General features: G+C 37.6%; 1 protein-coding gene across 2 annotated transcripts in view; it reads left to right on the plus strand.

The window, feature by feature from the left end:
- RORB (RAR related orphan receptor B) overlaps positions 1 to 22,683 on the plus strand; it is a 221,219-nt gene that overhangs the window by 176,673 nt on the left and 21,863 nt on the right. For both annotated transcript variants that reach the window (XM_054688692.1, XM_054688691.1), the window contains 3 exons: positions 15,808 to 15,929; positions 17,416 to 17,548; positions 21,324 to 21,431. In XM_054688692.1, the coding sequence (XP_054544667.1) occupies positions 15,808 to 15,929; positions 17,416 to 17,548; positions 21,324 to 21,431 (363 nt within the window). The remainder of the gene's footprint in view (positions 1 to 15,807; positions 15,930 to 17,415; positions 17,549 to 21,323; positions 21,432 to 22,683) is intronic.

Here is a 22,683-nt window from a genome sequence, read left to right on the forward strand (position 1 = left end):
TTGAGGAAGAAGGGATGTTACACAGTTCTAAAACCTGAAATGTTATTTCCTCTCTTTAGCAATTCAGCATGTGGCAGTGAGTAAAGACGCTGTTGACAAAGCAGCACCTGTAATGACATTCACAACTGACAAAGAAAAGTAAACATGATTTAACAAAAACATTCATCATTACTGCCATCCTCTTAACCTTGGTTTCTGACTATGTCACAGGTTCTTCACACACATTTAATTTTGACAAGCACGTTATAAAAGTAACAATATTACTCCCATTTTACAGATGTGGAAACAGAGGCTTCAAGCTGTGTCATGACTTTCTCAGCACCATCAGTTACTAAAGGAGAGAGCCAGGCTCCAACCAGGCAGTCTGACTCCACAGTCCTTTTGTTTATCTATTATCCGTCACCTGCTAAGCATTTAAGAATCACAAACTGTATTGTCAACCAACAGGGACAGTTTTTTTTTTTTTTTTTAAGTGGAGTCACTCAATCTTTCCAAGAGGGCATGTTAAAAAGAAAGGGAAAAATGGGGACCACTGTTTGCTTTTATTCTACACAACATCTAAGTGCCTGTGGCTGCTATTAATTTCAAACACATGTGTAAAATCTAATGAAACAAATACTCAAAATTGTTGGGCAATCTTGTGCCCCATGCCCAAAAAGGAAAGTCTGGTAAGAATTCAGAAGTCAGTTTCTTTGAGATTCAGAAACAATAGGAAGTATTATGGAAAAAAAGAACTACAGCTAAGACTCAGGTCTAGGGAACCCTACGCAAGTCCCTTTTCCTCTCTGGTCTATTTGTCTATGAACTGAAGTGCTTGGACCCGATAATCTCAAAATTCATCCAGGTTTTCACATAGACATTGATACTTAAAATGAACTAGCATGTCTTTTTCTTAGTTTTTTCAAGGTACTATTAGTTATTAGAGATCACTAAATATGTTCTAAATTTTGGAGGTCTTCCATCAGACTTAGAAAGTTAATATTAGATTATCCATCAAATTTAGCAGACTTCTAAGCCTTAACATGGACCTGGTTCACATTTTATTAAAACAGCAATGCCATCTAGTGGACACAAACTCCTTCTATGAGTGTGGAATGCAGGTACTTACGATAAGCCACAATAATGTGATATACATGTTGTTTCCTGCACCACCCAAAACATTGCCATTCATACACTAAAACACTAAGTCCATGACAGTAACATTGGGCAGATAGGCATAGTGTTTAAGAACTCTGGTTCTGGAGTTGGACAGTCTGATTTCAAAACCTGATTGTGCCTTACCCCCTAGTCAATTTACCAAGTCTTTGTCTCAGTCATAAACCTAGGACAATAGCGCCTATGAGTGTGTGGATTAAATGAGTTAATATTCATTAGTTCTTAGGACAGTATCTGTCATGCAGTGCCTCATCATTAGTAGTGGTAGTAGTAGTAATATAATTAATATAATGCTATTGATCTCATAATAACATTGCTGGTTATTACAACTAGGAAGTAGTATAATTACCTACTTCATGCCAGGAAGCATCTTATATTTATTTCTCATAACAATCCTGTTATGCCTGTTATATAACTATTTGTATGACCATTTTACAGATGAAAACATTGGGGCTCAGAAAATGAAACATGCGTCTGAACCCAGGCACGTCTGAGCAATTTCCATCCATTCTTTTAACCATTATACTGTATTTTCTATTTCCTCCCATCAAACAAAGGGAGCTCCTCACACGCTAGTTGGCATTCTCACAGCAAAGCATACTGGGTGTTTGCTGCCTACCTGTCATCCTTCTGGGAGCTACAAGCGAGTTTATGGAGTGTGCATGCTGACATTTTGACTTGACTTGATTAATGAGCATTTATACTAATCTGGCTGATGGCAAACTGCCACAGTAAAGAACCCCATGCAGACAAAATAGAAAAATCTGACTTTATCACATTTTGACTCGGGGAGTTTGCAGCTATACCACACTAAAGAATTTTATAACATTACTCTTAGCTACTAAAAGCCCTGATCTGCTTCCTCTGGCTTCTGAGAGAACAATTAAATATATACAACCAGGTCACTGTTCTGAGATTGAGTCATCTTAAAAGCAGATGTTTTAAAAACAGGTTTTATGATTAATCCACATAGAATACAGTTTTATAGTTCTGAAACTTTTAATTAAAACACATGCTTAAGAGCCATACAACAGCTATATCAGTAATAGCATGCAGGTCTCAGAAAACTGGTTGTATGAACGCAGAAAACTGGTTGTGTCAGAATCGGGAATATTCCTGCTAGAAACAAACTTGTCATTCTAAGTCTGCACCAAAAAAGCCACAAACTTCCTAGAGTGGGACCCTGGAAATAATACTTGGTGTGTGGAGAGAAATATAGAAAATCCCTTCATATAGTAGCCAATTTAAGCCTCACTCCAGTGCCTTCAGGTGGAGAGTGAAAAATCATCCCATCGAGCAGATGAAGAAATCAGAAGTCAGAAACAGGCAGATTTCTTCTTAGACCACAGAGTTAGTTGTGTGGCTAAGTGTGAATTCTCATGGAGATCATTCTGTATCCTAGACCCCCAGGCATTCGCAAAAGCATATTTTTGAAATGTGCCAGGCACTCGAGACAAGCAGACTATAGTTCTACTTCTTACCGTCTAGGAGCCAGACATGAAAACAAATTGCAGTTCAGTCTATCATAGATATTAAGTCCTGGGCATAAAGTTACCACAACTCTGCTGAGGGGAGGGGGGAAAGGGTGGGGCTCACTCTGAGGCACATCTCTTATCAGGAATGCTTCTTTCTCTAGTTTTGGGAATAGAAAACAAAATGTGGGTAAACAAAAAGAAAAATAGAAAACATTTCAGCAATTCTATCTCTGGGTTTCTCAAGCCCTTTCTTGGGCGGTGGGGAGGGCATGAAATTAGAGAAGAAAAAAAGCAAGCTACAGATGAATACTTATGCAGCATTAAACTGGGCTTAGCTAGACTTTTACTTCAAGCAGGCTTGGTGGATGTGTTATATTTTGGGGAATAAAATTTTTCAGTGGATAGTGGCAAGGAGGAGAGACTGATAAGCAGAGAAGGAAAATGGAAGCTCTATCTTTACTCCTCGCTATAGCCCTTAGGAGTTAGGGGATTCTACAGGACTAATACTCTTTATGAAAACTCATTTAAGCACCAAGATGACTGACAGTGTATCCATGAGGTACCAGACAATAAAACATTTCAAACCATGAAACTACATGCTTTGTAAAAGGGGAGATAGGGAACCATCAAGGCCATTTAGGGGGTAAATGGCCTTTTACATAGATCACCTGAGCTTGCTGTTCTAGTAAGTCATTTTCTGCCCAGATAAAGACAATCTTATGTGAATTTATAATCTTTAACATAGATTTAATGTCATGTTCCTTTTGTGTTATATTTATGGGTCCTGGGATTTTAACCAAAAAATAGCAATAAACTTTTTTTTAATTCACTGATCACAGAAATTAAATATTCATAGTTAGAGGAGATTATAAGAAGTGATTGAGCCAAGATAATCTAGTTCTTGTAATGTGCCCTTTTGTTCCACTAAGACAACATAGAAACATAGAAATTCTTAGTGCTGTATTACTTGGGAAATTTTTACAAAAGTTGGTGAAATTTCAATTGTTACTTATTGAGAACCCCAAGCAGGCTGTGGACTTAGGTTATGCCTTTAATGACAAATGCTTCTGTCTAGGCATATAACTACATGCATATTTAGATAAATATGCATTTATCTGTCTATACATATCCAACTACTCATTCAGAAAAGATGCTGAGAATAGGATTTAACTCTAAGTTATGTTTCTCCTTTGTCCTCTGATAGCACCAGTATTAAACACAGATAGGTGTTCAATTTAGGAACAACTGCTAGTAAGTCCTTAAAAAGAATAAAATAGACTAAATTAGCGAGAAAAAGGCACTCAAGCTGTATGGTGAAAGGAAACTTTCATGTCTTTAGTTCTTCCTCTCCTGTCTTGAGGGACGATATCTTGTGAACTTCCATTGTCATCTAACCCACCCTCACCATAACCACAGGGAAAGTACATTGAAATTAAGAGTCCTACTTGCACACACACTAGCCATGTGAACTTGCTCAAAAATTAGCTCAACTTTCTGAAGTTCAATCTCTTCAATTCAAAAAAATAAGGTGATTAGGGCCTCCCCTGGTGGCACAGCGGTTTAGCGCTAGGCTGCGAAGCTGCCTGCAGCCTCTGCAGCACCAGTTCTATCCCCGGCCACCAGCGAGGGTCCCACATGGCGCGCAGACCTCTCCTGCCGCCTGCTGCTCCCCTCAGCACTGTACTTTGGTCCTTCTGCCTGTTCTGCTCCCTGCTCTGGCTCTGGTGAATTCTCTCACTCTCCCGTGCTTCTGACTGTACCCAGTGCTTGTATAAATAAATAAATAAATAAATCTTTAAAAAAAAAAAACTCTTTAAAAAAAAATAAATAACGTGATTAGACTAAATGACTTTGGAGGATGATGGCTTTCCTACCAGGGAGCTTCAGCTATGTGCACAGATACACTTTTGTTTCAAACACTTCTGAAGGAGAAGCCTAGTGTAGTAGAAAGGAGGAGACTTACAGGCAACTAAAGAAACCTGAGAGACGCTGAAGCACTAGTCTATGACAGCAGCCATCCACACCACTCTCCCAAGGAGCAGAAACAGGAGCACATATGGGACTTCCCACGAGGTGGAATGACCCTGTCCCTTTAGTAGTGAATAGTCACTACTAAAGCATGACTGTACACCAGCCCCTTCTCTCCATCCATCCTCCTGGGGAAAAAAAAAAGAATGTCAAGGACAACCAGAGATGATTCAAGAGGAAAGTGGTGACCAAGCCCAAACCACCTCCAGTTCATATACTTTAAAAGTAGGGTTAGCTGCTGTACAGATAAGGCCTCGGGGCAACTCCTCCTGCCCTAACTGGCCCATTCCAACCTGATCACCTCCAAGCCCCCCTGAGTTAATAGGAGGATTGTACAATGAAGGTATATTCTTGACTTAATTCCAGGTCTACCCAAGTAACCCTTGGTCACTGAGAGGAATTCACTTGACTCCTGAAATTTTAATGCCATCTTATTCCTTGTGGCTCACATAATATCTCTTGAGGCTGCTAGTTCCAGATGCCTGATTTCTGTCTCAAAAAGGAATTCCTTGAGTGTGAGGAGATCAAGCTAATCAGCCTATTGGTCACATTCCTGGGACCTCTACTATGGTCACAACTAGAGTATTAACCAGTCTATGCTATCAATTAATCTAGAACGTCCTGGGACTAATGAGACTATAGTTCTTCCCAGGGATCATTCAGATCTTTATCTTTCCAGATATACTTTAACAACCTCACAAAGGTGGTCTAAAATCACCTGGTAAAATGTAGTAGGTGTTCTGTGTCATGCACAGTACAGTGATTCCCACAACTGTAGTAAATGACGTAATACACAGAAAAGCACTTTGTGACCTGCAATACTCTAAACAAATACAAAGAGCAATACACACAAATATGCACAGTTCAAGTACTTATAAACATACATATCTATTGTCATGCATGCATGCATATTAGTCACAATGTGCTAGCATTCATGGGATTAGGTAAAACTTCTAAATCACCTTTTCAATTTTGAATAGAAATTGCACAAAATTGAACTTCCTCAGTGGGTTTTCCCTGAATAGACTAGTTTGAGATTAATTTTATCTCAGAATTTAGTATTTCATGAGATTCTAAAATCCACTCACCAAGAAAAAAGAAAAATGCTATTGAGGAGCAAGTAGAAAGCCAATTCCATTTTATACATGCAATTTCAAAAGCAGTAGTAGATATGAAATATTCTACAGTAAGGAAGAGGAAATAAGTTTTCATGAGGCTTTAGCTTTGACTTGTCAAAGGAGGGAATGTTTATGCTTATAAGAAAGCCTCTGAAATAGCCCCCTCTGTTGAATGCATTTGAAACCATAGCAAGCTCTGACACTGGCTATCAGCTGGAGTTCTAAATCACTTTTCCCATAGATAGGATGGTTATGTACAGCTTCAGCCACATTTTCTAGCACCTATTTTGGGGGGTAAAAATGTCGTTACAGTTAAAATGTCACATGGGCCATGCAACACAGAAGCACCAATTTATGGCTGAGTTGATGGAGGTTAATACACCTTAGTGTCCTGAGCAAAGTATACAAACATGTTACCCGGTTCTCTACCCACCAGCACCCATGCTGGTGCAGTTCTGTGATATTTAAGAAGTAGAAAAACTTGTTGGAATTCCTAACTGGAAAGACTTTCTATTGTTTATTTTATTTTATGTTTATTTTAGCATGTAAGCTTTCCTTTGGAAATATACCCTCAATACTAAGGAGGAAGAATTTACTATTTCAATTACAGCGCTATTTGTGAGGCCTATTTTGGAACTGCTATTTGGTTTCAGACAGGTTTGTTCTGGGATAATTTGGTACTAGACTATTTAGAAAGTACTTATTTTAATACATTAGTTAATTGAATGTGTTATGTAAGCAATCAAGTTACTTTTAAAAATTTAGAGTAAATGTTTGGAAATGTAAACATTGCCTCCAAGATTTCCTCTGAATTAGTTCTTCCTAAAGGTCAATACATTGACTAAACTTTCAGAAGGTGGGGAGAATGGGGCGGGATTGCTTCTCTTTAAATTAACAGTCAGTCCATATGTCAACAAAATCCATATGGTAAAAGTCAATCCTAGTGATGGCCCTGAGCAATTTTCATAATTAGTTTTGCATCAACTCTGACCTTATAGTTGCCCTTCGAGCCAATGTGTGGAAGTACATTTTTTAATTTTATTTATTTATCTATCATATTTTATTTGTTTTTTTTTTAATATTTTAATGAAGTACCATTGCTTTACGTCCTTGTTAATATTTTGACAGTCTAGGTTTTCTCCCTCAGATCAGTCTCCTCCAGTCACCGTAGCTCTCAAAGCGTCCGTAATCCTACACCACAGTCCACTGAGCTCTACCACCCACCCCTCCCTCTGCCCTTCCAGATGCCTCAGATCTCTGTAGAAGAGAGGAGGAGAAGATTATAATGGGCAATGGATTACATTATTTTTTATTTGTTTTACGTAAAACTCTGCAAGTGTGTTCAAGACTGAGAGCTACACTGTCATTCTCTGTAATTCTTTAGGACTTCTCCCTCCTGAGTTAAAACAAAGAGAAATTCCCATGTAGCCCTCAGACTCAAGTTGCCATGCTTCACACAGTCCTTAGAAAATGTCCCTACTGCCAAATCCTTCTGTAGTGTCAAGCCCAAGGACACTAAGACTTTAAGCTGTACAGTGACCTCCCAAAGGGCACAAAAATAAAAGACTCACAGGGTCTAAGTTGACTTCCTCTATTTAACAGTATAGCTCCCTCAGAAATCAACCAATTCTAGGACACTGAAATAAGTTGATCTTTTCTGATTGTTCTGTGAAGGAGGTCTTTTACTGAGAAACTTAACTTTGAAACGCAATGTTTTCATAATGATTCTTTCCCAATTTTGTTAGCTAGATTGAAGAAAGGGAATTGTAATTTGCCCAAAATGAGACATGCACTATTGCAATAAAACAAGACATTTGTGATCCAAAACAGCTTTCCATTGTTAAATTATTAAGAAGACACCCTGTTAGTTACTTTGTTTTTGCCGCTCCTAATGTTTTTTCCTTTGTGTAGCCTCTGTTGAAATGCCAGTGTTATATAGATTCTTTCAGTTTTTCTTTCTGCTCTACTTCCTGTTTCTTCTATTAAAATGGTTATCTGAGCTTCCTGAAATTGGAGAAATTATTAATCATCTTATTAATCTGTTCTTTGTCTCTTCCCAAATATTAATATTTGTATTAATCTGATGCTTTTCATGGTTTTTCTCTCTGTCCATATTTCATTGAATTCTCATCACATTTTGGTAAGTTTTATAGTTAATAACAAAATCTTACATTTTATTAATCTACTTTTCTGAATTAATCTAAGAACATTTTGTTTCAGGTCTACATGAAGTAAAAGTGAGTTCTATATTCTCTGATATAACTTCTGACAATAGGATTTGTAGGAAAAGGAAACTGGATGCTACCTTAGTCATTAGTAAGAGAGGAGTGAGTGGTTGGACCATAAAGCTGAGCTAATAAGTAACTGATAAGTCATTAATGCCCCCAAGTACTTCTTTAAAAGAATTTGAAGAATTTCAATGCTAAAAATACTTTCCTTTTAAGACTATTAGATGACTGTTTCCAGCTTAAATGCTATTAATGTTTTTTGCTGAGAGCACAATTCTATTTATGCTAAAAATAATGATCTCTAAATAGTGATTAAAAAAACCAGAAAGGTTTTGGAATTGGCATTGTCTTCTCTGACATTATCATCTGTTACACCCTAGCCAGTGGTGTAACACCCTTGTTCTATTTAATGGCAGAAAATTTATAAAACTAGAGGTCTATTGTCAAAAAGACAAAATGTACACTTGGTTCAATGTTTCACCTTTCAACCAGTTATTCTAATACATTATAGTTATTGCCTCAGAGCATGGATTCTGAGGAATCTTGATATTCTGAAAACCTAATGCAGGCACTTAAATTTTGCCTTGAGCAAGTCCATAGAGATACGCTGGCATTAATTCAAAGTGAATTTGAATCCCCTAAGAATTCCACTTTCACACTAGTAGTATAAACTAAACAGAGAATTCAGCAGTTCTCTAGATCCTTAAGGCAAGTGATAAATTAAAAATTCATTAATCATTTCAATTGAGGCTGAGAGACAGTATCTTCGGAAGAATGCTGCTAAGTTAAAAAAAAATCCCTTGTGGAGAAGAAGAATAAGGGGTACAGTTCACCAAGAAACCATACTTTCTCGTGAAAAAAAAAAGAGGGGGAGGAAAAGGAATTAGGAAGCAACACTCTGTAGTGCTATATATAGCTTTGAGTCTCAGCTTTCTGGCCTTGGTACAGTTGGGCCATGGATACTATTGGTAATAACACTGAAAGCAGCAGTTTTTAAAGATATACTCAACCTTCCCGGCTCCCAGGATGTGGGATTCTAATGAAACTACCCGTGCAATCCGTGTCTGAGACTCTGTAGCCTTTGGAGAGCGCCATTTGCTGAAATGTCTAGTTAGAGCTAAAATAAGCCCCTTTGGTGGAAAAAACCCGCTGAGTGGTTGAAATCAGAGCTGCAGAAGGTCACCTGCTATTTTAGTAGCTGCAAGCTGGTCCTCATTTTAAAACATTACTGTTATAAACAAGAAACTGTCACCTCACTTCTCATTGTACATATTTCTCCTGGAAATAAGTAGCTGTAGTCCTTTTTCTACATAGAATTTGGTAATTTGGATGAGTTGCTTCCAAACTTTGCTTTGGAATGTGGATCAATAATACATAGGAAGTAATACAAATTACTTCTTTAAGTATTACTCAAAATAATGTTTTTACATTGTCTAATAGGATTGACCTTTAAAATTCCATTTATCTGTGTGAACTTTATCCCATACATCTCAGCCATCTGCAAATGCCTTGAAGAAGGACTTCCTTTCTACTTCTTTGATTTATTCAATAACATAAAGAAGATTGAAGAGATGGGGGCGGGGGTAAGAGAGCAGACGTCCTTCAGAATGTGAGAATGAAGAGATCCAACTAATTTCTGGAATTACTTATATATAGTCTATTTGGAAATGGAGGGAGGAGGTTAGTTCTCGTCCCAGGGTTCTTGAATTTTTGCACACATTATGGAGAATTATCATCAATTTTATTTCAGTTTTCCCTTCAAAAATTTAGTTTTCCTCTGTTTATGCTCACATCAAAATGGGAGTCAAGATAGCCCTTAAGGCTTCTAAGAAATTATGACAGTTTTAACAATGTTTTTTCTATTTTCTCATCAAAAATGTTACAGAAGTATATTTACCTATATCAATTATTTTTTAAGCCTCCTTATTGAGGTATAATTGAGATTAAAAAACAGTACCTAGTTAATGTATGCAATTAAATGAGTGTGGAGATAATTAGACATCCTTGAAGCCCATTATTTTTTTCATTTGAATCACAAAATATCATTTCTTTCTCATAAAGAAAATTACATAATACATTAAGTTACAAATCTATTAATTGATTATAAGTCTTGGGCTCCAGTGAAAGTAATTCAGGGTCAAAGTCTAAAAACAGATCTTTTTTTAATTTTATTTATTTATTCATATAAGAACTGGGGTACAGGCCAGAGGTGCTGAGGTGAGAGGATACAATAGAGACAGAGTGGAGAGCAGAACAGGCAGATCTACTGAAATGCACTGCTGAGAGGAACAGTGGGCAAGCCAGGAGAGATCTGCTGTGCCATGTGGGTCACCTCCCTGACCAAGGATTGAACTCGTGCTGCGGTGGCTGCTTATAGCTTCATAGCTGAGAGTTACCCCTTGCACCACCAGGGAGGTACTAAAAATAGATAGATTTTATGAAAGAAAAAGTTACATACATATATTGAAGTATATATATATATGGAAGTAGAAAGGAGAGAAGAGAAAAATGAGGGTAAGCTATTTTTCATGAAATTTAAAATAGAAAATAAGGCTCATGGACATCATAACAGTCTGTAATCACACCCCCAATTTCCTTGTCATCATCAATGCACACCTTTTCATGACTGAAAAGGAATGCTGGCTGGACTGAACATACACTTTTTCTCACTCCCCAATATCATTTTATTAACTATCAAAGCAGTCCATATACTGTCAGTGAGTTGAAAAAATCTGTCTCACTGAAAATACAGAGAATCTTAACTATTTAAAATCATTTTGATATCAACTTAAGAAAATTCTAGCCTCTTCCCTGCTCTCAGGAAGAGCAGAGTGTAGAGTCTATGGGCATTGCTTCTGAGGTGGTAGAATTTCCCAATAGTCAGTCATCTGGGTCCTATCTATTCCCATTGAACCCATTATCCCAGAAGGGTGTGTGCTGATTACTTCAACATGTGCTATCTGCAGCACAAGCCAGGTAAAGAATCTGACAAAAACTGCGCTTTGAGAAGCAACTGCAATCTAAGTCAGGTAAACGGATGAAGGATGTGTGATTGCCCAAAAAGATTCCATATACTTTGCTCTTTTACCGCAGTCTCTTTGTCTGGACTTTCTCATGTGGTTGGTCCCTGGAGAGGACCACGTTTGCTATTACCTTTTCTATTTTTCCAGACAAGGACTCTTGAATGTTCCTTTGGCTTTCAGCAGGAACTTTGCATACTGTACTCTTTGTCTTTCCCTTTGTCCCTTCTTTTTAAATCCTTCTCCCCTTTTCACAACTGCAGACTCTCAGTCCAAGCAAACCACCCCCCACTGATGTTCATGCATCTTTCTGATCAACAAAATGAGCCCTCAGACCAAGTCTAGCTTTACGCTGTGGTTTACCCACATGAGTCTTGAGAGGGTCAGGTTGGTTTTTGCACTTGGCTCACTTTTGTACTGCACACTTGTAGAGAAGTAGACTACTTCTGCAACTTCTGTGCTGGGTCTTAGCCTTCATTGATACTTACACCTCTTATGTCAAAAAGCATTTTGTCTTTTATTTCTCAATGAAGGATATGAGAAATAATTTTACATGTCTAAAGTGTGACTTCAAAACAATTGTGAAAGCTTAAGCTTTAAGGTCATCAAAGGACTAATTAAGCTTTCTAAAATCCTCTGTGAAATAAAGCAGAGGGAGGAAGGAAGGAAGAAAGAAAGGAATGGAGGGAGGGAGGGAGGGAGGAGGGAGGGAGAGAAGGGAAGGGAGGGAGGGAGGAAAGGAAGGAAAGTTGGATGGATGGTTGGATGGATGGATGGATGGATGGATGGATGGATGGATGGATGGATGGACATTTTCAAAATTATATTTACTAAGTCAATATTAGTTGAGCACCTACTATATTAAATGTTCTCTTCTCTCTCTCTTTCCCTCCCTCCCCCATATCTATTGGTCCTGTGCATCCTCTTTCATAATTGTCTTGAATTCAGCCCTTCTACCCCATTACTGTCATTCTTCCCTAATCCAGACCCTTCTCATATCTTGACTGAAGTTTTACAATATCCTGATTAATTTCCTGCATTGGCTAATGTAATCTCATTTTCTTTGCCATGGCCTTTCTAAAACAAGAAACTGATCATGTCACTCTCCCGCATCACAACTTCTAATAGTTCTCTCTTACCTACAGATAAAATCCAAGTTCCTTGCTCTGGCTTACTCGCTGTTTGGTAGTCAATCACAATTTCCATCCCTGGTCTCATTTCTCCCTGACTCCTCCACGCACTCTGTGTTGCAAGCACACAGACAGCTTGCCAGAAAAGGCAGATTTGATTTCAAAATGTCACATGCTAGCTCTATAAAATTGGTCTAGAGTTGCTCACTCTTTCTGAACCTCACATATTTGCTCAGTAAAAGAGAAGTTGGTTATAAATGATCAGGGTTATAAAGATGTTCAATTAATATCAGGAGCCATCTAAATCAGCTAGTTTTCTATCTGTGTTATTGTAGTGTCATTCTCTCCACCTGAGAATACATCTTTTTCTTCTCCATGTGACAAACTCTGGTTTAGATCCAGATTAACAGGAATCTTTTCTATGGCCATTTTGCTGCTTCCCCCAACTGAGTAAAAAACACTTTCTTCTTTGAGCTCCCACAGTAACTTAGGGATTGTGTTATATGCTGATATGATTTGATATGACATGACATGATGTGACATGGGATTGTAATGTCCTTTGAAAAAGAAAATGCCTCTTTTTCATCAGTACCTCAACCTGGTATTTAATAGTTTCTCAAAAAATACATATTTATTAAATTAATATAAGGAAGTCGGCTGGCTCTCAGTCCAGTTCTTGAAGAGCTCATAGTCTTCAAGGACATGAAACAAACAATTCCACACAAATAATCACAGTGCAAATCTGACTCGACAAGGAGCTCTGTTGGAGGTAGAATCGAAGTGAATGGCAGCCAGCTCTTCTGCTGAGAAACAGGGAAGCAAGGAAACCTTCACCAGGAATGCACATCTGAGCTGAGTCCTAAAACATACGTGTGAATTGAACTCCCAGTTTTGCTTACCCCACTCATGTCTTTATTGTGCTCATTGCTCATACCCCTAAGAACCCTAAACTTTGGTGGCACAAGGTCAGAGACTTCTTAAACTTTGTCCAGCCATTCCAGGAACTATCATGAATTAATAGTTTTCCATAATGCAACTTTGATGGCAATTTAGTCTTGCTTACAAACCTGTTGCCTATAAATTACTGGAAAACCAGCAAATCTTTGAAAATGAAAACAAACTATACCAAGAAAATAAAGATTTGAAAGTATAGAGCTATAAAAATCTTATGTTCATTATATATCTACTGAAGAATGGATATTTTTAGATTCTAAATAATTAGACTGCCCAAGTGAAATTGAAAAATGATGAACCATGACATACTAATCTATTTTAACATGATATATAGGTAATTCTTGCCCTTTTTTAAACATTGGGAGATAGGCAATAAAATTTTGAATACAGGATTTTTTAAAGAAAAAATTTTGTAATATGATCAGCAATGAAAGTCTAGAAATGTTCAGTGCATAGTGCTGAATCCCATAGAGCATAACTATAATCATAAGTTAGTATTTTGTACTATCTTCTACATCTATCACTTTTCTGATTGAAAAACTTGAACAAATATTGCAGTACTTCCCTTATTCCAAAAGTAAATATCTCCATTTTCTGTCTTCATTGGAGTCATCACATGGCTTCCCTGATGACAAACCAACAATGTGCTAACAATGATAATCGTAGCTGCCATTTTTTCAAGTTATTACAATGTACCAAAAAAAGATTGTATGGAATGTTCATTACAAACTTAAACTCTTATTTTTTTACTCCCTACATCACTAAAACTCTATTTCACACCAGAAGCTTAGCAAGGTTAAAAAGTAAAGTTACCTAAATACTGTTGTGAGAGTTACCAACGTACTGCTGAAGAAACAAAATGTGGCTATTTAGAAAAAAACAAAAATGGTATTGGAAATGTCACAACCTGAAACAGGAAAAATTCCATTTCTTTGAGTCAAGAACAGATTTTCAGCAGAAAATTTGGTCATCTTCATTCTCTTCACATCCCACACACAGAATTCCTGTGTACTTTAGTTTCCCAAGATGTCACCTTCTTCGTGTGTTCAAATAGCAGATGGGATTATGAGGGGACCTGCTACCAGCTCTATCCAATTTCAGGGGACTCATAGCAGGTTGTTAAGAAGAGAGCTTATGTCTGATTCTGTCTCTCAACTTTCATACTATCCACCCCCAAATTGATAAGTACTTTCCAGTACTTGACATAGTACCAAATACAATCATTTGGTTCCAAAAGCCGATTGGTTTATTTATTGCTTTTATATGAATTTTATGATTTTTTTCTCTTTTATTAAAAAAATCATATGAAAGATTAGAAAGGATAATATAATGGCCTCAGTAGCCAAACTTCAATAATATCAACTCAGGAGTCAATATTTTTCATTTATACCACCCTCCTAATATTAATTGTGTTAAGTATCTTCGTGATTCCAGAGTCAAATCTATAGGAAGAATATCATTGATCAGAGAAGATTAGCTTCTATCCACATCCCTCTATTCTCTCTTTCCTCTATAAAGACCATTTTTAACTTATTGTTTACCATCTCACACCAGTGAGAATGGCACATATTAAAAAAACTAGCAACAACAAATGTTGGCGAGGATGTGGAGAAAAAGGAACTCTTGTGCACTGTTGGTGGGAGTGCAAACTGGTCCAACCACTATGGAGAGCTGTGTGGAGATTTCTGGACCTACTAAACATAGAGCTTCCATATGATCCAGCAATTCCACTCCTAGGTATTTACCCAAAGGACACAGAAACATCAATTCCAAAGAGCACCTGCACTCCTATGTTTATAGCAGCACTGTTTACAATAGCTAAGCTTTGGAAACAACCCAAATGCCCAAAAATAGATGACTGGATCAAGAAGATGTGGTACATATATACCATGGAATATTACTCAGCATTCAAAAAAGATAAACACATGCAATTTGCAGCAACATGGATGGCGCTGGAAGGGATCATGCTCAGCGAAATAAGCCAGAAAGAAAAAGAAAAATACCGGATGGTCTCACTCATAGCAGGAATCTAGAAAACTTAAATAAGGGACCAGGAAAATGAATATAAGAAAGTGAAAATCAAAATCAACAAAAAACTATGAACCAGAGACACTTTTTGGGGGTGGGGGCGGGAGGGGAAGGATTGGGGTCAGAATGGGGCGTTTGCAATTGTATGGGGGAATATAAAAATAAAATTTAATATTTAAAAAAAAAAAAAAAAAAAAAAAAAAATATTACAATGTTAAAAAAAAAAAAATACTTTTTTAAATAAGCAAATGCATTTATATGTTAATGCCCCCTTTCTGAGAGAAACAACGCAGGTCTGCTGATTTTCAAAATAAAGTGTTTGGAGGGTAAATGTCAAAACTGTTAGTGGACTTTTAGACCAAAAAAGTAAAACATGATACCTTACCTATTTTTTAAATAACTATTTGAACACTTTACAACTTGCAGTGTCCCTGGTTTGTTTTCAAAAAGAGTTGGAAAAGGCAGTAAATTTTCACTAAAAGACTGAAAATTGCAAAAAGGCAATAATGCATTTGCCTGGGGATTTTTAAATAGATAGTAGTATTAAAGATACCCTAATACAACTGGAGAATCTCCAGAATACATTCCCATAGTAAACACACTAAGAGTAGATATTTTTGAGCACGCTGGGATTTCTTTCACAACCCTTGACTTGATATTCTTTCTCATAGATCGAATTGCACAGAACATCATTAAATCCCATTTGGAGACATGTCAATACACCATGGAGGAGCTACACCAGCTGGCATGGCAGACCCACACCTATGAAGAAATTAAAGCATATCAAAGCAAGGTATTCTGGGAAGCTATGGAAAAGTTTCCTGTGGTTTCACTATCTCTGGCATTCTCAACCTTGGCACCACTGACATTTTGGGATAGACAATACTTTTCTGTGGAGATTGTCTTGTGTATCACATGGTATTTAGCAGCCTCCCTGATCTCTACTCACTAGATGCCAGTAACAACTCCCTTACACACTGTTAGCTGATCAAATTGCCAAATGTTCTCTGAGAGGCAAAACCACCCCATTTGAACCTCACTATTCTCTCTGAGTGACCAGGGAGACTGCCAAAATCAGATGATTTGGGGACATCTCATGGCTTCCTGGGGCCAGGCAAAGAGCAGTAGCATTTGGGAAATCACAGCAATATTAATAGTGACTGATTTTTACTGCAAAGAGAGAAACTCAATATGCTTTTTCTTGCCTTACATGGTTAAAAAAGACCAAAGATAGGTCAATCTGCCTGTTTTGTTTCCCACTCTGTCTCTGGTGAATCCTCTCACCCCCACACCTCTGGCCTGTAACCCCACAATTCTTGTATGCATAAAATAAATAAATCTTCGGAAAAAAAAAAAGACCAAAGATAAATGACACCTTACTCTGCATTGTTATTATGATTTTACTATCACTACTTTATTTCTTTGTATCCATCACAAGTTTTAAGAGAAGGAATTCATCGTTGTTATTACTGCTAATATTCTGTATTCACATTATTTTATTTTGGGATTGAGATCTTCAATTGCAGATCTACCAGTAATGGCATTTTAATAAAATCTATGTGTATCTATATCTAATATAACATTACAATACACTGATTTTTCTCCTCTGGAACAATTAAATCTTACCAATTTTACACAAAAAGGAAACAGCATAGGAATTTTTATGGTCGATAAAAAGCATAATTAGCACATATTTATGCTTCTTATTCTATAAAGTAAATAAACAGTGTAGGATCAAAACGCATTTCTGGAACTCTATAGAACTTAAGAGATTGATTTATTTTGATAACTTTTGCTTTGAAATTCTTTGTATGCCAAAATTAAGCCCTGTGATTTCTGGGAAAAGACCACAATGTGAAAATGTGGTATGTTTAGTATCTGTCAGGTACACATAAAAATAACCCCGTGGAAACCTGTGAATAAAATCACTATTCTTCAGTGCAAGGGTTTATTTTTCTAAAATGAACTAAGCTTACATTTTTTTAGGTTGAGCAGAAAGAAGAAAAGTAAAAAAAGTGTAAAGAAACTATAAATATCTTCAGATACAAACTGAAATGTTGCCATTATTTTAACCTCAATACTATGATAATTGTAGTGTAGCAAGTTTCAAATAGATCAAAACATTATCTTAGAAAATATTGTCTCTTTAAAGGGAATGGTGTATATTCCCATCAAGGGTCCCAAGTGAAAGGTAAGCACCAGTAGGGCAAGCTTTCATATGTCATTGACTCTCCAAGTTGTTCTTTGCTCCACTCACATCTGTGTTTTCTCTCCTGAAGTCCAGGGAAGCTCTGTGGCAGCAATGCGCCATCCAGATCACTCACGCCATCCAATATGTGGTGGAGTTTGCAAAGCGGATAACAGGCTTCATGGAGCTCTGTCAAAATGATCAAATTCTACTTCTGAAGTCAGGTAAGCAAAGAGGAGGCTCATGGGGACCCTATTTTAGACAAGGATGTGGCCAATCCTTAGCACTGTGTTGATTCTAGAAAATCCTCCTTCCAACCTATGGCTCATTTTCACCACACACACTGTCAACCACCTCCCAAAAGGAAACTCTGTTATAAAAAATGCCCTGATACTTCAGTTCCCCTTTGAAGTCAAATACAATTTTGGTTATTGAAAGTGGAGCTATTAATTGCAGAGGTTGAGATACCCAGCTTGACAGGCAGAACAAGTAATTAGCGTGTCAAGGTAGCTGAATTGCTGAGCTAGCTCTAAAATGTACTACTTGCCTTCTGTGGAGGGAGAAAATCCAGGGTAGTTGCGTTCTGCCTCCGTGGTCATTTCCAATCTTTTTAATGAGGCTAGCCTGCAGCCAGTACACATGGGGAAAACTCCCCGTCGTTCTAATCTTTCCAACCCCTCCTCTCACAGTCTCTCTGACACAGGTACAATCACTTAGAAAGTAGCTCCAGAAACTCTGCACATGATTAATTCTGCAGATGTTATTACCCAAACAGGGAAAATATTGTCTCCCTGGTCCTGATTGAAAATAGAAAATAAAAACGACCGTGGTGTTTAATCTTCATATCCTGGGATATAGTAACAATAATAAGATAATTTTATACACATAACATACATATGTAGGTCTTTGTTTACCTATGACATCCCATTTAATTTGGGGGGTCAGTGTTTGTTATTTCCATTTTATGAAACAAGAGGTGAAAATTCAGAGAAGTATTAAGTTCAATATCATGAAGCCAATAAATGGACCAAATGGAATATTTATTCTAAGTTGCTGGTGCTGCTTTAACAAGTGATATAAGTTGATGCAAATTTTGACTCAAACATTAACCTGATGTATCACCTATTGCTGGGTAAAAATGACCCTAAAACTTAGCTCAGACAACAAAATTATTTTATTTGCTTCCAAAACTATAATTTGAAGAGGGGTCAGCAAGAAATGGCTTGTCCCTGCACCAGGCAGTGTTCACCAAGGCAACTTAACTGCAGGGGAATTTCCTTTCAAACTGACTAACTCATGTGGCAGGCAATTTGTGCTGATTAATAGTCTAGAGTGCAGCCAGGGCTCTGTGCTAGAGATCTCAGGTCCTATCCATATGAGTCTCTCCATGGTCTTCTTGGACTTTCTCACAACATGGTTGTTGGTTTGAAAAGCTAGCTTCCAAGAAGACAAGGCAGAAGTGTATAGTATTTTTCTGACTTAGTTTCACAAGTCACACAGTATTAGTTCCACCACACTCTATTAGTCACGACAGACATGAAGGTCCACTTGGGTTCAGGGGTAGGAGACATGGGTTCCATAGCTTAATGGAGGAATAGTAAGGTTCTAGAATAGGATGTGAAATGAAAGATATCTTTGTGCCTCTCTTTGAAAAATAGAACCTGCCACACTTGATGTGTGACCTTGATCTAACCTCTAAAGATAGCAGTTTCCTCATTTGTAAAATATAAAGGAGAACTAAAAAAAAAAAAAATAGATTCCAAGATCAGAATTGCAACTACAGTGTCAGAGGAGCTTCTGGCTATTCTGAATCATAGGTGTCATCTCTGGCCCATGGAATCTGAATCTCCTAGAGGGGAACCTGGTTTATTGTATTTGTAACTGAGTCCCAGAAAGAGAAAAAAAAAAACTATCTATGAATCATTTGAGTCCCACTAGATCACACAAGCTTTTACATTTCTGCCTGTCATAAAAATGTTAACCCTTATATGAAACTCTAATAGTAAAAAAAAAAATAAAAACACTGGTCACTCATACATAAACTCTTGAAGCCTCATCTATATGAAGGGGCTAAAATTCACCTGAAAGAGTATTGCAAGGAGCAAATTAAAAAAAAAAAAAGAAGAAAAGAAAGGGGCCAAGGAAAGTGCCTTCCTCATTGTAAATGCTTACTGGTATTTGTCATTTTTGTGAGAAAAATATTGTTTCAATTACCATTTGCAAGTTATCTCCTATGTGTTAGTCCTTGTGCTTGGTCACGTGTGAGGGAAGGCAAAGAAAAATTAGTAGAACAAAGGAAATAAAACAGACCTAAATATAAAATCACCCATGTGAGGCCCTGTAGTGCCAGGATGACCACAGAGCTGGTTCATCTATGATCCGAGCAGACTGGTAAAATTGCCCTGGAGCCCTCAGTGGCTTTCTCAGGCTTTTACTGAGCTTTTACATGTAGTGCAGCAACCAGGTACATGGCAGGCAGGGGTGCCGGGGGGCTAGAAGGCCAGAAGGCCTCCAAGCCCAGGCAAGTCTTCACTGTGGCCTTCTCTGGCTTTCTTCTCTCTCCTCTCTCCTGCCTCTTTCTTCTGCTTCTGCTTCTCTTGGGGAATATCTCAATACTGCTGCCATGGCCCACAGAAGTAAACCACACAGCTTACAACAATGTAATGACTGCAGGTGCCACATCAGGCAGGGCAATCATAATGGTGGGAGGGCAGAAAAGCCTGAAAACCATTTACCCTACAGGCCCTCAAGCAAATTTGTCACTTCTGAATCTGATTGTCACCTTCCAACACTCAGTGGCAGAAAAGCCCATTTCTCTAAATGTGGAGAAACTGCACAGCAGTTTCTGTCAATAAGTATTCAGAGGGGGAAACAAAGGTAGTAAATTCATTTATTCAATAAATATTTGATAAGTACCTACAATGTGCCAGGGACAATTCTAGGTCTTGGAGACATGGTACCTATGACTGCAGACAAGGGTCCTGCCTTCATCAGGCTGGCAGTGAACTCAGAGAAATGCTACATCCACCAAAGTTAAAGAAACTCCTTCATGTTAGGACTTCTCCAAGCTTCTTTCTGTGAATATTGATTTATAATTCCATATAGAGAGATGATATTCAACATTTTGCCAAAACTTTTTTGACGAAGAAGCCCTCGTTTCAAAGAACATCAAGTGTAATACGAGTCCCCAAGATACACACTGAAGGAGTCCTATTTAAAGCCATCAAATACAGGGCCTCCTAGGTGGCACAAGGGGTTAAGTCTCAGCACTACAAAGAAATCCGCAGCCACCACAGCACAAGTTCGATCCCCAGCCAGGGAGATGACCCACATGGCGCAGCAGACCTCTCCTGTCTTGCCCGCTGCTCCCCTCAGCAGTGTATTTCAGTAGATCTGCCTGTTCTGTTCCCCACTCTGTTTCTGGTGAATCCTCTCAAACCCCGCACCTCTGATGTATACCCCAGTTCTTGTATGCATAAATAAATAAATCTTTAAAAAAAAAAAAATATATATATATATATAAAACCATCAAATACTGAAATATACATGGCTATGTTCAAAGCAGAAGCAGAGAGCAGGTTCTTCCAGTAGCAAATTTCCTGCGAAAGTTAACAGACTAGATTGAACCTGCTTCCCGGACTGTCATCAAATGTAGATTTAAGAGTTGAAGCTGATTTTAATATTAGTAATAAAATAGAAAGAACTGTATGCTTTTTTAAAATGTTGTTGCTCCTCTCCATTTTAATCACCTTTATAGTATATTTTATCTTTAATTCTTCATATAAGCATCAAGAGAACTTTATTTTTAAGTTATTTTTTATTAAGGAAGGAATCTTGAGTTTTTGTATGTATGTGCCTATGTTTCTGTGTGTTCTGAAGTTTTTGGAAGTCTTTCAACTCTTTATTGCTGCACATATATGTATGCTTTATATATATATAAATATATATATAAATATATTTTATTATATATATATATATTTTAAATTTTTTCCCTCATAGGTTGCTTGGAAGTGGTTTTAGTGAGAATGTGCCGTGCCTTCAACCCATTAAACAACACTGTTCTGTTTGAAGGAAAATATGGAGGAATGCAAATGTTCAAAGCCTTAGGTAAGTTTTCCTTTGTTTTCAATGCAATTTTATTAGCTACCATTAGTTTTTCCACTCAGATTGTAAGTAGTAAATGAAAAATGATTCTTTAATGTGAGTCTCATTATTCCAAAAGGGTTCCACCAGGTGATCCTCCAGTGTTTCACCTAATTCTCCGAATCTTACAATTGGACATTATCCTAATATGGCAGAAGGAGCGAACCTTGAGCCCTATTGAGGCCAACCATGCCTCATTCGGAAACGAAGACGGATATTTTCTAGTTCGTTCCTTGTAGGACCAGCTTTTCTTTTACCTTCTAGTTTATTGCTTCACAAAGTATATTATATAGATCACCAGTGGTCCTCAGAGGTTACTCAAGTTTCTTATATAAATTTATAATCATTAGTTAGGACACTGAAAAAAGGAGCCCCTTTACTTGTTTGTCATCCAGAGAAGGGCTTGCTTTTTGTTAGTTCATGAAATTCTGGAAGCACAGGTCAAATGGGTGGCAACTTGTCAGGAATGATCCCCAGGCCATTCCTGTGGGAGGACAGGGATAGAGTCCATCCCTGTTGGGAATTGTGTATCACTCACATTCAGTTGTCAGTGCTTGGCGTGGTTAAGAAGGACATTAGCAAAGATGGGCTGAGGCCAGGAAAGGTTTTAAGGATTGATAGTGCCATTTGTTCCATGTCTTGCCTGTGGACATCAAAGAAGGCCGCTGCCCTTTCACCTTCTGTGCTGTTAGTTGATACAGCAGCCAACAGCAAGCCCATCAAGGCTGCAAGGTTATCCTTCTGCAGTTGATATACATCCATGTCATCTCCAAGGCTAGATTTTCAAGAAAGGAGGAAAACCCTTGGCAAGCAACTTGGGTATATTTCCAGCTTCATAAAATAAACATTTATCAGGATCAGTGTAGAGATGAAACACTATTTTGCCAAAATTTACAATGCCTAAGCAAATTGACCTGCTAGTCATTCATTAGAAGATAAAAATAAATGAATACTAGCTCCTCAATCAAATTTTCAGGCAGTTTCCAAATTGAAAAATACTTGTCTGTGTTATATAAAGAACAGTTAATACCTCAGTTTGAGGCCACTGTGTATCTTCCATTGCCAGGTTAAAGTGTGATTAATACAGACAGCCCTCAGTCCTAATCCATAATGTTTTAGGTTTCCTGTGAATGCTAACCTTATACTAAAGTTTTCCCAAATTACTTAAATTTTTCAGTTGGAACTAGGTTCAAATTTAAAAATTAGATTCAGGTTA

Source organism: Talpa occidentalis, unplaced genomic scaffold, assembly GCF_014898055.3.
Source record: "Talpa occidentalis isolate TD23 unplaced genomic scaffold, MPIMG_talOcc4v2.1 talOcc4.7, whole genome shotgun sequence".
Lineage (NCBI taxonomy): Eukaryota > Metazoa > Chordata > Mammalia > Eulipotyphla > Talpidae > Talpa > Talpa occidentalis.